Source organism: Tiliqua scincoides, chromosome 1 (genome assembly GCF_035046505.1).
Source record: "Tiliqua scincoides isolate rTilSci1 chromosome 1, rTilSci1.hap2, whole genome shotgun sequence".
Lineage (NCBI taxonomy): Eukaryota > Metazoa > Chordata > Lepidosauria > Squamata > Scincidae > Tiliqua > Tiliqua scincoides.
The window spans coordinates 90948629-90962968 of NC_089821.1; the positions used below are offsets into that span (position 1 = coordinate 90948629).

The 14340-nt window shown below is 42.7% G+C and overlaps 1 protein-coding gene across 1 annotated transcript in view; it reads left to right on the top strand.

Annotated features, from left to right (window-relative positions):
- Nucleotides 1-11032, top strand: part of ARHGAP15 (Rho GTPase activating protein 15) — a 464537-nt gene extending 453505 nt beyond the window's left edge. The window contains exon 14 of the mRNA XM_066633052.1: nt 9095-11032. Within this exon, the coding sequence (XP_066489149.1) occupies nt 9095-9278 (184 nt within the window). The 3' untranslated portion in view covers nt 9279-11032. The remainder of the gene's footprint in view (nt 1-9094) is intronic.
- The last annotated feature ends 3308 nt before the right edge of the window (nt 11033-14340 follow it).

A 14340-nucleotide genomic window follows, 5' to 3' on the forward strand; every position in this document is an offset into this window, starting at 1 on the left:
CCTGTCAAATTGGATTTAGGATATTCTTTCAGCATTTAAACAAACAGCCGTCCATCTCTGGCTAAATACCCCAGTGTTAATATTTCTTTTTTCTTACAAATCAGTATTTAAAAAGGGGAAAAAATGTGCCTATGTCCATTGCAGGTAGCACTGAAATTAAAGGAACAAGGATCAGTATTGTCAATTTTGATTAATAGACCTTCATTAATAAGCATCCTGTTATTCATTTTCCACCTGCAGTTGCTGATGTTCCCTGGAATCAATTAACTCATATAATTTGATTTATTTTACAAAGACATTTTTGGATGTGCTGTGCTGATGATAAAGCTTTCTGTGTTTGCAGTTCTTGATTCAAAGTGAGATTGTTACCTAAGTGCTTTTTATTTTTTAATGTTGCAAGGAAATATGCTTCAGGCAGTCTGGAATTAAAAGAATGAAAGTAAATGTGAAAACTTAAAGCGAAATTCATAGTGAAGTATCTGTTGCCTACTGGGACACAGAGATCCTAGCTCTAAGCTGTCTGTGCTATTCACAAAAAAAGGCAATTCTACAGAATAAAGAAAAAAAAAACTCTCCATGGTCAAAAGTGACAAAACCAGCTATAATGCCACTAGTTATCTGTGTGTCCTTCTTGATCAATGGAACCACATTGGTCCCTGAAAACAATTTAGGCAGGGATTAATTAACTCCTTAATTAATCTGTGGAACCCCCTGCCACAGGATGTGGTGATGGCATCTGGCCTAGATGCTTTAAAAGGAGATTGAACAGATTTATGGAGGAAATGTCCATCACCGCTTACAAGTGGATATGGATATGCACAACCTCCTGGTTTTAAACGTAGCCTATCTCTGAATACCAGATGCAAGGGAGTGGTAACAGGATACAGGTATCTTGTTCTTTTGAGTACTCCCTGAGGCATCTTGTGGGCCACTGTATGATACAGGAAGCTGGACTAGATTGACTTTTGGCCTGATCCAGCAGGGCTCTTCTTATGTGGAACATATAGGTGACCAGGCAGGAAGGCAGCTTCCTAGTCACACCATTACTTCATTACACCCTGGAACTTACTGAACTGTCCCCTGCAAGCAGCTTACACATTACAGGTGAACCTTGACAGTGATAGACAAACTCTCTCTCAGGGAAGCTTTTCTGCAGTGATTGATCTTCTCCTTCAGAAACCCTTGGTAGGCCTCCAAAGAGTCTCTGGATTCTCCAGAACTCAGTTTGAAAAACATTGCTTTAAAACATCAACTCCAGTTCCATTCAGTATTGATATTCCAGGTTGATATCTTTGATGTTCTCTGAAGCCAGCAGATGAGTTGTGTGCCTCAACAGTTGTGTGCCTACATGCTTCCATATGCTTCCACATTGCGACACCCACCAGTAAGGTCAGCAGCAGACCTAGCGCTGGCAAAGAGGGCAAATGCCTGGTCGCTGAAACCAGCCTTTTGAGGCTCCCGACACAATCAGGAAACTACTTCCAGTTTTCCAGAAGTATTGTATTAGAAGACTCAGAACACTTTCCCAGTCGGTCTTGGATTCGCACAAGGCTCTGTGCTCTGGGTAGGTATGGGGGGGGGCATCACACGGGGGACACCATCACAGACCTTTGCCCCAGGTGCTGGGCAGGTTGAGTCTGTTATACTTGGGTATCTCAATCACCACTCAACCACACTGAGTGGTTGTACCCTATTATAATAGTACCCTATTATCCTTCCCAAGCCACTGTTGGTAATACAGCATTGGCATAAGCCAGACCCAGCTCTGTCCTGAAGAAACTTGAAAAGGTCACCCTTGGGGAGCAGCAAATGGTTGAACAAGTCAGAAGGGAAACACAGCAGATGCAATCCCCTTTTTCCTCCTGAAGGGAGAAGCTAGAGGGAAACAGGAGCAGCAAAAAAAAAAAAAAAAAAAAAAGCTGCTGCAGCTCCAAATCACTCCTCCCTCCCCGAAGACCTTACAAAGCACCAAGTGGACAGTGACATGTAATTTGGAGCCCACCTCCTCCCCATCACTTTACTTACTGACCAGTGGAGCATGTTTCCAATGTACAGAAGAAATGTGTGATAGTTTCCAACACATTTGTTCATTTGAAAACAAAGCAGCATGGGAGGCTGTTCACCATGCTCTTGGTGAGTAAAAGGAAGGGGCCAGTGGGCAGGCTTCACATTGCCTGTCCCCACCCACGTTGCTTTGTAAGCATCATGTGGGTGACAGGAAGCTATTTAGAATCACGGCAATGTTTTTTTCTTCCCCCTTTTCCCTCCAGCAGTATTGTAGGGAGAAGTAGGGAAATGCTGCCATGGTTCATACCTGCCCTCTCACTCACTTGCCTGCTCATCCTCCACTGGCTCATTTGCCCACCCCTTTCATCCACAGGGGGCGAACAAGTTCACCCAGAGGTGTGCACACAAGCAGCATGATGTGGGGAAGATTCAGGCAGCACAGTGACATGGGTGGCCACACTGGCATAAGCCACTGTGGATACACACCACTGAAACTAGCTGCCTTGTTTCACTACGAGCAAACATGGAGCTTAAGAATATCCTGCGGTAGAACAACTTGGACCTGGTCTCAGTGATGCACATGCTATGCAGTGGAAATGAATTCCATGCTATTATCATGGAAATGAATCACAGGCAGGGCCAGTCCATCCCTGAAGCCTCAGGCAGCAGTTCTATGCCCTACTCTGTTTTCCAACTTGCCACCACTGGTCCTGCTTATCCCTTGACTTCCTAGATTGGAAAAGGAAGATGGGGACATAGAGGAAAAGGATGCATGGTGGGGAGGAGAATTCTGAGCTAGTACACTGGAGAGTAGGAAGAGCAGGAATGTAGAGTGGAAGGTCCTAGTACAGATAATTATAATGCTTAGAATATATATAAAGTAACTGGATTTTTAACTGGATAAAATACCTTTTATCGTAACTGGATCATTGCCATTTCTATTTGGCCTTGAAAAAGAGCAGTGCCAGCATTTCTTTTCTCTTTTTGAGTTCTAAATTGTAGCTCAGATTTTCTCCCTCGCCAAAAAAAAAGAAAAAAAAGGGTGTATGGTCGTTCGTTGTGTGTGTATGTGTGTTTTTTAAAGGTTTTTTTTTTAATTTTTGGTTTTTTAAAAAAAGAAATCACATAGCAGCCAGGGTGATAACTTTCATTGTGAGTAATTTATTTTTGGATAGCTGAAAATACAATGACATTGCTAAGCACTTTTCTATTAAAAAGGTACTAAATCCTCAGATATTGGCTGCTGAAATGATTTGTCAAGATTGTCATTCAGATTGCTGCAAGTGTAAAACAAATTAGTGAAGGTGAAAACATAACTTTCCCTGTGATTGCTGCTGCTCAATGTAATGAGGCTATGAGATTTTTCATTTGCTATCAGTAGGGCAGAGTCTTGGTGTCCTGCTTCTGCTCAAATGGTTGGAGCAAGCTGCACATTTCCATGATTCAAGCCTAGGGTGGACTCCATTTTGCAGGGTACAGGTGTGGTGATCAGGTGAGGCTGCCACAGCAAATTGTGCAGGAATGTGGGGTAAAAGCCCATGCACCTGACCTTTCCACATATCCTTGAGAACCTCCCAATAAAACAAAAAGTAATAGTTGCTTCCATTAGGAAGGGAAAGGCCAAAGCAGGGGTACCCTGCACTTGAAATTCAACTGAAAACAATAAAAGCATTATGCATCTGTCTAGGCATAGCCCTGCCTAGGAAGCACTTACATTATTGAAGTGTCCCTACTGACCTCCAGGGGGAACCAGAGGGACAGACAGCAATGAACAGGTAAATTTGTATGTGCAGGGATAGATTGCTCAATGGTTTAAACTAGCCAGCTCCTTGTTTGAGATCATTAGGCTCATGATCCCACCATTCTAATTGGATGCTCAGATGGGAAACCTTAGTTCAGCCCCACAGGTCACTGATATTAGTCGTTGACCAAAAGACTGATATTAGCAAAACCCTGCAGGGTGTCAGTTTCTGCCTGGCTCTTTGTTTCACCTGGGCCATGACCAGAAATTCCACTGTAGCCAATATACATCCAAGGTGAAGTCTTTCTGGGTGATATGAACATTGCTGAGTTTTCATATGTGAGGCTTCAGTCACTTTGTACTGAAACTGGCCTGTAATGTGTAATGAAAAATCCACACTGAAGACTGCGTGCATAGTTTTTGTCTAGCATTTTCAAATGTGGCATAAGAACAATAAGACATACAACCTCACATAAGCAGACTGTGTTAACTGAGCACTGATTTGACTGGCCAGTGTCAACCAAACAGGCTTCCATGGTGGTAAGGAATGTGAATCAAGAATATCTCAAAACAAAACACCAGAAATGGGCAACTTACAACACAAAGAATGGAAGAGTGGTTATCAGTTTTACCCTGAGAAAATATGTATATATACTCTGTGTGTGTGTGTGTGTGTGTGTGTGTGTGTGTGTGTGTGGGTGTGTGTGTGTGTGTGTGTGTGTGTGCGTGTGTCAAACGCACACACAGGGTGCCATTTACTCTCCATTGGCAAAACGCTCAACCTAAGCCCAGATTAGTGGGATGCTTTACTGTAAAAAAATAGTTTAAGACTTTTTTTTCATTTCATTTATAATAAAGATGTTATATTTTAAGAAACTAATAATTAAGCCTGTCTGATTAGTGCCATATGGAGTGTGTTTTGTGTAATGGACACCAAGGCTACAAGCATGAGACAGAACTCCAATAATGCTTCCTATTTATACATGACACAGACACACAAAACCCTTAAATGAGTGTTTGTGTTCAGGGAATGTGGTAAGCCAGAAGACTGGCAGGATTCCATCACAAGGCAGTGTTCACTGCCTGACCCTGCCCATTAATATGATAGAGACCTTTTCTCTGAGGAAAGGAACAGAGAATGCCTCGTATCTTTTGCCATTTATTGCAGCTTCAGCACAAAGTATTTTGAACAGAAAATGGGATTGGACGTGAGCAAAAAGTATTTTTTTTAAGTTGAGATTTTCTATTTGGCAGGTTAATGGGAAATTCAAAAAAGGGGCTGCCCTCCCTTGCACTGTTTAGCTACTTCTCCCCACACAAAACTTAAAGAAATGTTAAAGCAAATCAATTGGTTTGCAAAGTGTCCATGAAAGAACAGCGTGCCAATGAAACTGCAGCAAGAAACTTGTATAGAGTCTCCATTCTTTACTAGGGATTAATGTGTAAGTCTTACAACATTTACGTTGCGAACTCTTTCTAGTTCAGTAACCTTATGTATTTTAAATTTTAAAAAGTTCTGTACTAAGTTAGGGTGATTCAGTGATGCATGACAGACATATTAGAATGTCACTGTCATCGTTTAGAATGCCATTCACAAGCAGTTCATGAATCCACTCAGGGCCCAATCCTATCCAACTTTTCAGCACTGGTGCAGCTGTAATGCAGCCCTGAGGTAAGAGAACAAATGTTCCCATACCTTGAGGAGGCCTTTGTGACTGCCTCTCCACCACAGGATGCAGTGCAGACCCCACTGGCACAGCTGCACCAGCACTGGAAAATTGAATAGGACCCTCAGTGTCTTGTATTAGAAAAGGCTGCTGGAGATTATAGGGTTCTACCTTGGTATGATTTGGCATCTATTCCTATTTCACTGGATTTTTTTTCCCCATTTTGTTGGAATGATGTCCATTTATGCCCAATTCTTCCTCCTTTTGTTCTTTATCTTTCCAATAAGAGTTCTGCAGAGAACCACCAAAAACATTCCTCATCTATTCTATAGCAAGGATGAGTTCTGTAGTTCAATGAGCAGCCCTTAACTGGGTTGTTCTTGGAATATAAGGGCATCCAGGTGATTTATGTCACATTACCTGTGCACCGGTAAAGCAGCTACCACGTTTTCCAGACTCACAAAGAGAGTCTGGTCCAACAAGAAGCTGACGGAACATACCAAGATCCAGGTCTACAGAGCTTGCGTCCTGAGTACACTTCTGTACTGCAGCGAGTCATGGACTCTTCACTCACAACAGGAGAGGAAACTGAATGCTTTCCACATGCGCTGCCTCCGACGTATTCTCGGCATCACCTGGCAGGGCAAAGTTTCAAACAACACAGTCCTGGAACGTGCTGGAATCCCTAGCATGTATGCACTACTGAAACAGAGACGCCTGCGTTGGCTCGGTCATGTCGTGAGAATGGATGATGGCCGGATCCCAAAAGATCTCCTCTATGGAGAACTCGTGCAAGGAAAGCGCCCTACAGGTAGACCACAGCTGCGATACAAGGACATCTGCAAGAGGGATCTGAAGGCCTTAGGAGTGGACCTCAACAAGTGGGAAACCCTGGCCTCTGAGCGGCCCGCTTGGAGGCAGGCTGTGCAACATGGCCTTTCCCAGTTTGAAGAGACACTTGGCCAACAGTCTGAGGCTAAGAGGCAAAGAAGGAAGGCCCATAGCCAGGGAGACAGGCCAGGGACAGACTGCACTTGCTCCCAGTGTGGAAGGGATTGTCACTCCCGAATCGGCCTTTTCAGCCACACTAGACGCTGTTCCAGAACCACCTTTCAGAGCGCGATACCATAGTCTTTCGAGACTGAAGGTTGCCAACTAACCTGTGCACCCCCCAATAAACATGCAAAGCAGAGTCTTGGGTTGAGCTGGGCCATTTTATTGACTAAAACAACAAGTAAAACACCTGCAGTAGGTAAACCTAAACTCTCCCCACAGCATGCGTGCAACTAAGGCCGAAATCCTAACCCACTTTCCAGCATTGACATAGCTGTGCCAATGGGACGTGTGCTGCATCCTGCAGTTGAGGGGCACTCACGGAGGCATCCTCAAAGTAAGGGAATGTTTGTTTCCTTACCTAGGAGCTACATTGCCCTTATATCAGTGCTGGAAAGTGGGTTAGGATTGTGCCCTAAGTTAGGGGAGATGGTGCAAGAATGCATATTCCCCAAAGAACAGGCGTTCACACCCTGATTGAAGGTTGTGATCTGTCAATAGATGGAACAGATTTCTTATTGCCAACCCCTAAGGGTCAATGCAGCTGGCGACTCCACCATGCAGTTTGACATGCAAGTACCTGAACACTCTATTGCGTCTCTAGTAAGGGCACAATATGGCCAGCAATCATACCACCTACAGGAGAGTATGAATCCACACAGTGTATTCTCCACAGAATTTGCATGTTCTTGTCACATGTTGGGTAAACCAAGTTACATGGGGAGTTCAAATCGCTAAGTTATTCTGCTGATTGCCTGGGCTTCAGGACCACACTTTTTAGCCCATTATACTAAGTAGGGTATAGCTGTTGGGGTACCTACACCAAGTGCTAGCACACAAAGCATTCTATGGGTCTCCACATGGAAATGGAGCAGTAATGCAGTGGTAAAGCACGTGTTTTTAACACAAAGGATGATCAGTCTCTGACATTTCCAGACAGAACTGGGAAAGATTCGTGGAAGAAACCCGAGAGAACTGTTTTCAGGAAGTGCAGTCAGTACTGAGCTACATGCACACCCAATGGTCTGACCCAGGATGAGGATATGTAATATGCACATTTTGAATTGGCAGGAAGTTTTGTGTGCTCTTTCATTTATTCTATTGGTACAGGAAATTCCTTCCTAGTGCTTGGCTTTTTTCCCCCTTAGCTTTCATTTCAAAATTCCTTTTCCTTAGCTTTCATATTCAAAGCATTGTGGGCATAATAAATGTGAGTCCTCAGAGGTGAGAAGAAATGGTTGATCAAATTTGGTTAACAGTCAGGAGGAGGGGGGGGAATTTCTGTATTTGAAGATAGTATCTCCATGTTAATGAACAGTTTGATTCATGAACAGTGGAGTGCCTTTTGTGGGACTTCTCTGACTGGGAGAAAAAAACAAAAACTGTTGCACCTTAGATCCATTTTTATACATCCCAACCTGATTTAAATAACTCCTAATCCTCCCCCTTCCCTGCTGATGCAGCTGCTCCAAGGAGGTTTGAGCTGTATCCTGGTGGGGATGGGATACATAATATGACAGGAGAGGAAAATAGGGCAAAGTCCTACTTACCCTACTTGGCTGTGCCATAGTTTCCTATGGTTCTCCTCAGACTATGCCAGCTCTTTAGCTGGTGCAAGTCGAGGAGACAAAGGGGGCATGCTGGTTGCTATCAGACGGGACAGCATCAGGTGCAAGTCACCTGCGCTGGGTGCCACGCCCTCCTGCCTCTGTCAACCTGAAGGCCCATCTTCTCCTGGTTACACATCACTTTCATTATCTGAGGTCCTTCTCCATGTCTTGCCAACTCCAGAAGTGCAATTTATGAGGACATATGGCAGGGCCCTTCCAACAGTGGCACCCAGATATTGGAATTCCCTTCCCCATGAGGTGCAACTGGATCAATCACTGCCAACTTTTAAATGATTGGTTTCTCTTTCATTTAGTCTATTGTTAAGAAGTACGCTGTTTTTCTGTAGTTTAAATGTTTTATCTTGCCTCTCTGTTTTTAGTTAGCACAGTTATATATTGTCAAGCTATTTGTTTTGAAAATAAAAATGGTAATCAAATATTAAAAAAAAATAAATGAATATTCTGGATGAAGAAAAAAAATATTGGTAACTGGGTAGGTGAACCCAGTTATATGCTGGTCAGAGAAAAAAAATAGATGAGTTTGGAAGTGCATTATCTTGTACAGGCTCACGAACTGTATGCAAATGCAGGGGGCTAAACTTAAAAAACTTTCTTCCCTCCCCCCACTCTGCAGTGTGGTATAAGACTCTTCCCTGTAACAATGAAGACTGACAAGAGGTTGCACTCCTTGTCAGTTTTACCCCCACAGTGAAGTGGCATCTCCCAACATACTGCAGAGACAAAGTGGTAAATTATGTCAGTTTTACCTATGTTTTTGCAACCTTTACATAATAATTAAATAACACACAATCAGCACTGAAGAAATAAATTATGGTGTGCGTAACCAGCAATATTACATAGGAATGTGTACATGTAAAATGTCAGTACACTATAAAGTACAGCTGCTTTTCACAAGTACTCTTCTGCAATTAAAAATAAAATGACATTATTTATTTGGATGTGTGTATATTGCCTTTTTGCACCCAGTGGCTTCATTTTGTTCTTTTTGCCCACAGGATAGCATCCAAAGGGAATGCGAACCTCATGTCACCTCAGAGTTTAGGAATTGTCTTTGGACCAACACTTCTTCGCCCTGAAAAAGAAACAGGGGCCATGGCAGTCTACATGGTGTACCAAAACCAGATAGTTGAACTAATACTCAGCGAATACAACACAATCTTCGGCTCTGAGGAAGACTGACAGACAGGGAATGTTATTGACTGCGTTCACATCTGTCTTGATAGCTAATATTTTTACATTTCTGTAAACATCTTTCTGAAATATTTCTTCTTCCTTCTAGTGACAGATGCCTCATTTTGTGAAAACTTAATGATGATTTCATCTTTAAATTTCCAAACATTGGAATTAAAATATATTGTCAACATTTGTTTATATGTACTCAGCATTAACCCTTTGCGTGAGACCCATCTGCCAGCATACTCTAGGGCTTTGATGGGTTGCATGCCTTGTTTATACAGCTGAGAGATTATATGGCCAGATTCAGGTGAAATATTGCTTTGAGGTCTAAGGGCCCAATCCTATCCAACTTTCCAACACTGGTAGAACTGCAATGCAGCCCCGAGATAAGGGAACAAATGTTCCCATATCTTGAGGAGGCCTCTTGAATGCCTCCCCACCTCAGGATGCAGTGCATGCTGCATTGGTACAGCAGCACTGACACTGAAAAATTGGATAGGATTGGACCCTAAGCCAGTAGTTCCCAAACTCCCACAGGGGAGTTGGGAACCAGGTGTTTGCATGGGCAGAAAGGGTGGCAGCAACAGTGCTGCAGAGATCATAGCGCTGCCACTGCCAAGGGGCTTTTTTACTCACCTGGGGGGCAGCACTGTCCTCCTGCAGTGTCCTGGAGGCTCACAGCGCCCTCTGATCTCCTCCATGGCTGCAGTAAACGCCCCAATCTAAAGTTACTGTTTTCCCGAAGTAGTTTTAGATTGGAGATAAGGGATTTGTAAACAAGCTGCTGAGAAGATCAGAGGGGGCTATGAGCCTCCAGGACCCTGTAGGAGGCCAGCGCTGCCCCCCAGCCCCTTGGCGGCAGCAGCACTGCAATCTCTGCAGTCTTGTTGCTGCCATCGGAGCAGGGCCACTCCCCTTAAGGGGGAATGCCCTGCTTCCGGTTCCCCTGGTGGGTCATGACCCACCAGTTTGGGAACCACTGGCATAAGCAATGGCACTCCCGCACAAACAGGGTTGGAGGTTACTGGCTTTTGTTTTGGAACAATTAAATTGATATTGATATATTCTACCACCTCAAATGATTTTTAGTATATGTATAAGTTATTGTGCTGGAAATGATGCAAACATGATGAATGGTACTTTCGCTGTGAGGAAGTCTCAGGATCACGTGCTGCCACAGATTTACCCCTAAAAAGGAGAAATTCAATCTCAGTCTGCTATAAACTGCTTGAAGCATTGTAAGAATTCTGTTAAGATAACTTAAGGACAAAATACATTCTGGAAGCTCATTATCTTAACCATAGCAATAGCAATGCTTCAGTTGCCCAACTACTTATTTTAAATGCAACATCCATTTTGTATCTCCATCACTTTATAAGGCTTTGCTCTTTGCCTAGCTATGTCATGTTTTGTAGAATTTTTAATTATGCTCCTGAAGATGCTTCATTGGTGAACTGCATTAAATTCATCGAGAAAGAACTTTTTAAAAAAGGCTTTTCATGTGCCCTTAGGATTACTTGGCCAGACTTGAATCAATTTATACATTTGATGGTTAGTTTCAGTTGTCATGGATAAACAAAAGGGTAACTGTCTAGAATATATCAAATATTGTTTTATTCTGAAATGTATGTTTCCAGCTATACACTTCCTCTACCCTGTTTTGTAAAAGTATTTTGCAGATAAAATGTAGACTTATGTTTGACAGCGTTTTAATCAAGTTCAAAGAGAATAAATAAAACTAATCCAGTGTAGTAAAAGAGTCTGCCTGGTTATCAATTTGTTCATAAACTGAAAAATAAACCATGCAAATAAAATGTGTGAAAATACAGATCTAGAAGCAAATATTTAGAGCAAATTTTGTTAAAGCCCAAAATATAGGATTAATGGATAAATCTGCTGTGCATGAGAGATATGTCTCAAGTATCCAATCTAATAGCCAGGAATTAAAATGTCATTGTTCAACATCATTTTACAACTAACTATGTTGTTTAGTGGTTGAGGCTGTGCCTTAAAATGTTCACTGAAGAAAATAAATGTGTAAGGATGATGATGGTTCATTAAACAAGTACAAACTCTAGGATTAATGGGTAAAATATGCAGGAGCTGCAAATGAAAAATAACTAGGATGTGGCTAAACCAGCCACAACCTTACTAGTGAAAAGCAAGGATGAAGAAAGAGAAGGCAACAGTAGCCCGTCATGATAACTAAAGAAAAAAGTAGTAAGACATAGGAATCTTCATGCACTGGGATTTAGCCATTCTGGGTGTGCACAAGAATCTCCCAGTTGAACAAGAGGGTTTGGGCTATCATCTTTGGCAATGCTAGCCATTTGCAGAAAGAAGGTGAGAGCAGGGTGGAGTGATTGGAAATAACCTCCATTCCAAAGAAGTGATGATCATGTGTGCCCCGCATCGTTAAGCAGGTCAGGGCAAAGATAATGCTTAGTAGACCTTGTCTGTCATCAATTAACTAGATTCAACTTTTATTCCCAGTTACCCAAATGAAAGTCCCCAAATGTATCTATCCCCTGTAACAAAACTCCATCAAGCACAATGTTAACATCCACTTCAAAAATAATAGCTAGAAAAACATGAATCTGGTTCCTCAGTTGCATCTTGTTCTGGCTATAAACCCCAATACTAGGGAGGGGAGTCTGCCCATTATATCAGTGCATTTGCAGATGCTCAATAATACTAAACATTATACTCAGAAACTTAGCATGTTTCTCGTTGTGTCCAAATAAAAAAGGATTCAATAGCCCACTATGGACAGTGATATTCCATTAATTTCAAGAAAGTTATTGCTATAGGTCAGTGGGCCAGGGACTTTCAGGGGACAAGAGGATGACCACAGGCCAGAAAAGAGGCTTTTCCTCCAGAAACTTATCCAATCCCCTTTTAAAGGCGTCCAGGCCAGACGCCATCACCACATCCTATGACAAGGAGTTCCACAGACCAACCACACGCTGAGTAAAGAAATATTTTCTTTTGTCTGTTCTAACTCTCCCAACACTCAATTTTTAGTGGATGTCCCCTGGTTCTGGTGTTATGTGAGAGTGTAAAGAGCATCTCTCTATCTACTCTGTCCATCCCCTGCATAATTTTGTACGTCTCAATCATGTCCCCCCTCAGGTGCCTCTTTTCTAGGCTGAAGAGGCCCAAACGCCATAGCCTTTCCTCATAAGGAAGGTGTCCCAGCCCCGTAATCATCTTAGTCACTCTCTTTTGCACCTTTTCCATTTCCACTATGTCTTTTTTGAGATGCGGAGACCGGAACTGGACACAATACTCCAGGTGTGGCCTTACCATCGATTTGTACAACAGCATTATAATATTAGCCATTTTGTTCTCAATACCTTTTCTAATGATCCCAAGCACAGAATTGGCCTTCTTTACTGCTGCCACACATTGAGTCGACACTTTCATCGACCTGTCCACCACCACCCCAAGATCTCTCTCCTGATCTGTCACAGACAGCTCAGAACCCATCAGCCTATATGTGAAGTTTTGATGTTTTGCCCCAATGTGCATGACCTTACACTTACTGACATTGAAGTGCATCTGCCATTTTACTGCCCATTGTGGTATGTTCTTAAAAATACTGGTAGCCAATCCCAAGGAAATTTATGTATCATTTCACAGCAAGAGCTGCTGTATACATTTCTGGTTGATAAAAGAAGCTTGCAGCATAGAATTGTCCAAATTATCATACATGAAATCTCAATATTAAGATCTGACATATGCAGAATGCATAAACAACAGGAAATGAAGGCAATGTTTGTTTACTTGTTTATGGAAAGGCATTACATGGTATACCTTTTAAACAGGTTTGGAGTTGGCCTGAACAGTGGATGAATAACTTGATTCTCAAGCCTAACCCGATATACATAATATGCACAGAAAATGTCCTTTATTTCCATTATGTTTCATGTTCTTGTATCCAGTAGTATTAAATACCCACAAAAATGTCACAGAAGGTCTCAGGTACCTTAAACTCCTTTTCAATTTCATATCTACCCTGCAAGGTGCTTCCCAGACTTGGTACAGAGATGGGAAAAACTTGGTCAATTTTGTCTTTGTTCTCTGCAGCTTTTGTACCCTAATTTTGAAATTTCTGCAAGACATTGCAGATCCAACTACATTCTGGGACCAATCTGATGGCCCTCCAGTGTCAGCACTGTGACGAACGAGTGCCAGCGCTAACCCAGCACCACTTGGCACTGTGTCCAGCACCAGACAGATGCTGCTTGGAGCAAGGTAAGAGCTCCAGGTGGTGGTAAGGGCCTTCGGGGTTGGGGGGAGGGTGGGGCGAAGTTACCAACTCAGGAGGGGGGTGGGATCGGCAGAGCAAATCCCAACATTGAGGTTCTTTTTTCTGTGCTGGTAAAATAGTTGCCGCAGACTTAAGAAGCCCCATTGCAAGGCCTGGGACTTTTGTCGGTGGAAAGGGATGAAAGTCTCCTTCCCTGGAGAAGACCTCCAGCAGCTCCAGTGGGACTGTTGGATAAAACAGTCACCATTTTGGCGCTACGCTGCACCTGGCACCGCCTCTGGGGATAGGATTGGGCTGCCCATTTTGTTGTCCAAGAAGCTTGTGCAAGAATTGCACACCCAGCCGCTGATGTATATTTCCAGAAATACATTTCCTTGAATAGATTTGGACACAAGGGGCTGGAACATTTGTCTATACCAGCAGAACTACTGTATCTATGTCAGACACTGAAAGAGTAACGGGACAACCTTGTGCGTCATAAGCCTAGTAAGGCTCATTTTTGTAAGATGAATCCTTCTTTTATCATTTTGGAAGGCCAAAATTTTAAAAGATGACCCAGGGAAATCACAGAATTGTTAAGAAAACCAGCCGGGCGGGGGGTGGGGAAGCCTGCTGTTCACACATGGAAACTGGAAAGAAAAAACTCATCTAATGACTCATATACGTGAACACTAAGCTTGTTGCATAGTACAACTCAGTACTCATAATCAAGTTGATTAGACTAGATGTTTCCTTTTTCTTTTGCCTACCAGACACTATGTGGTGGATGTTTTAAATCGCAACCACCTGCAA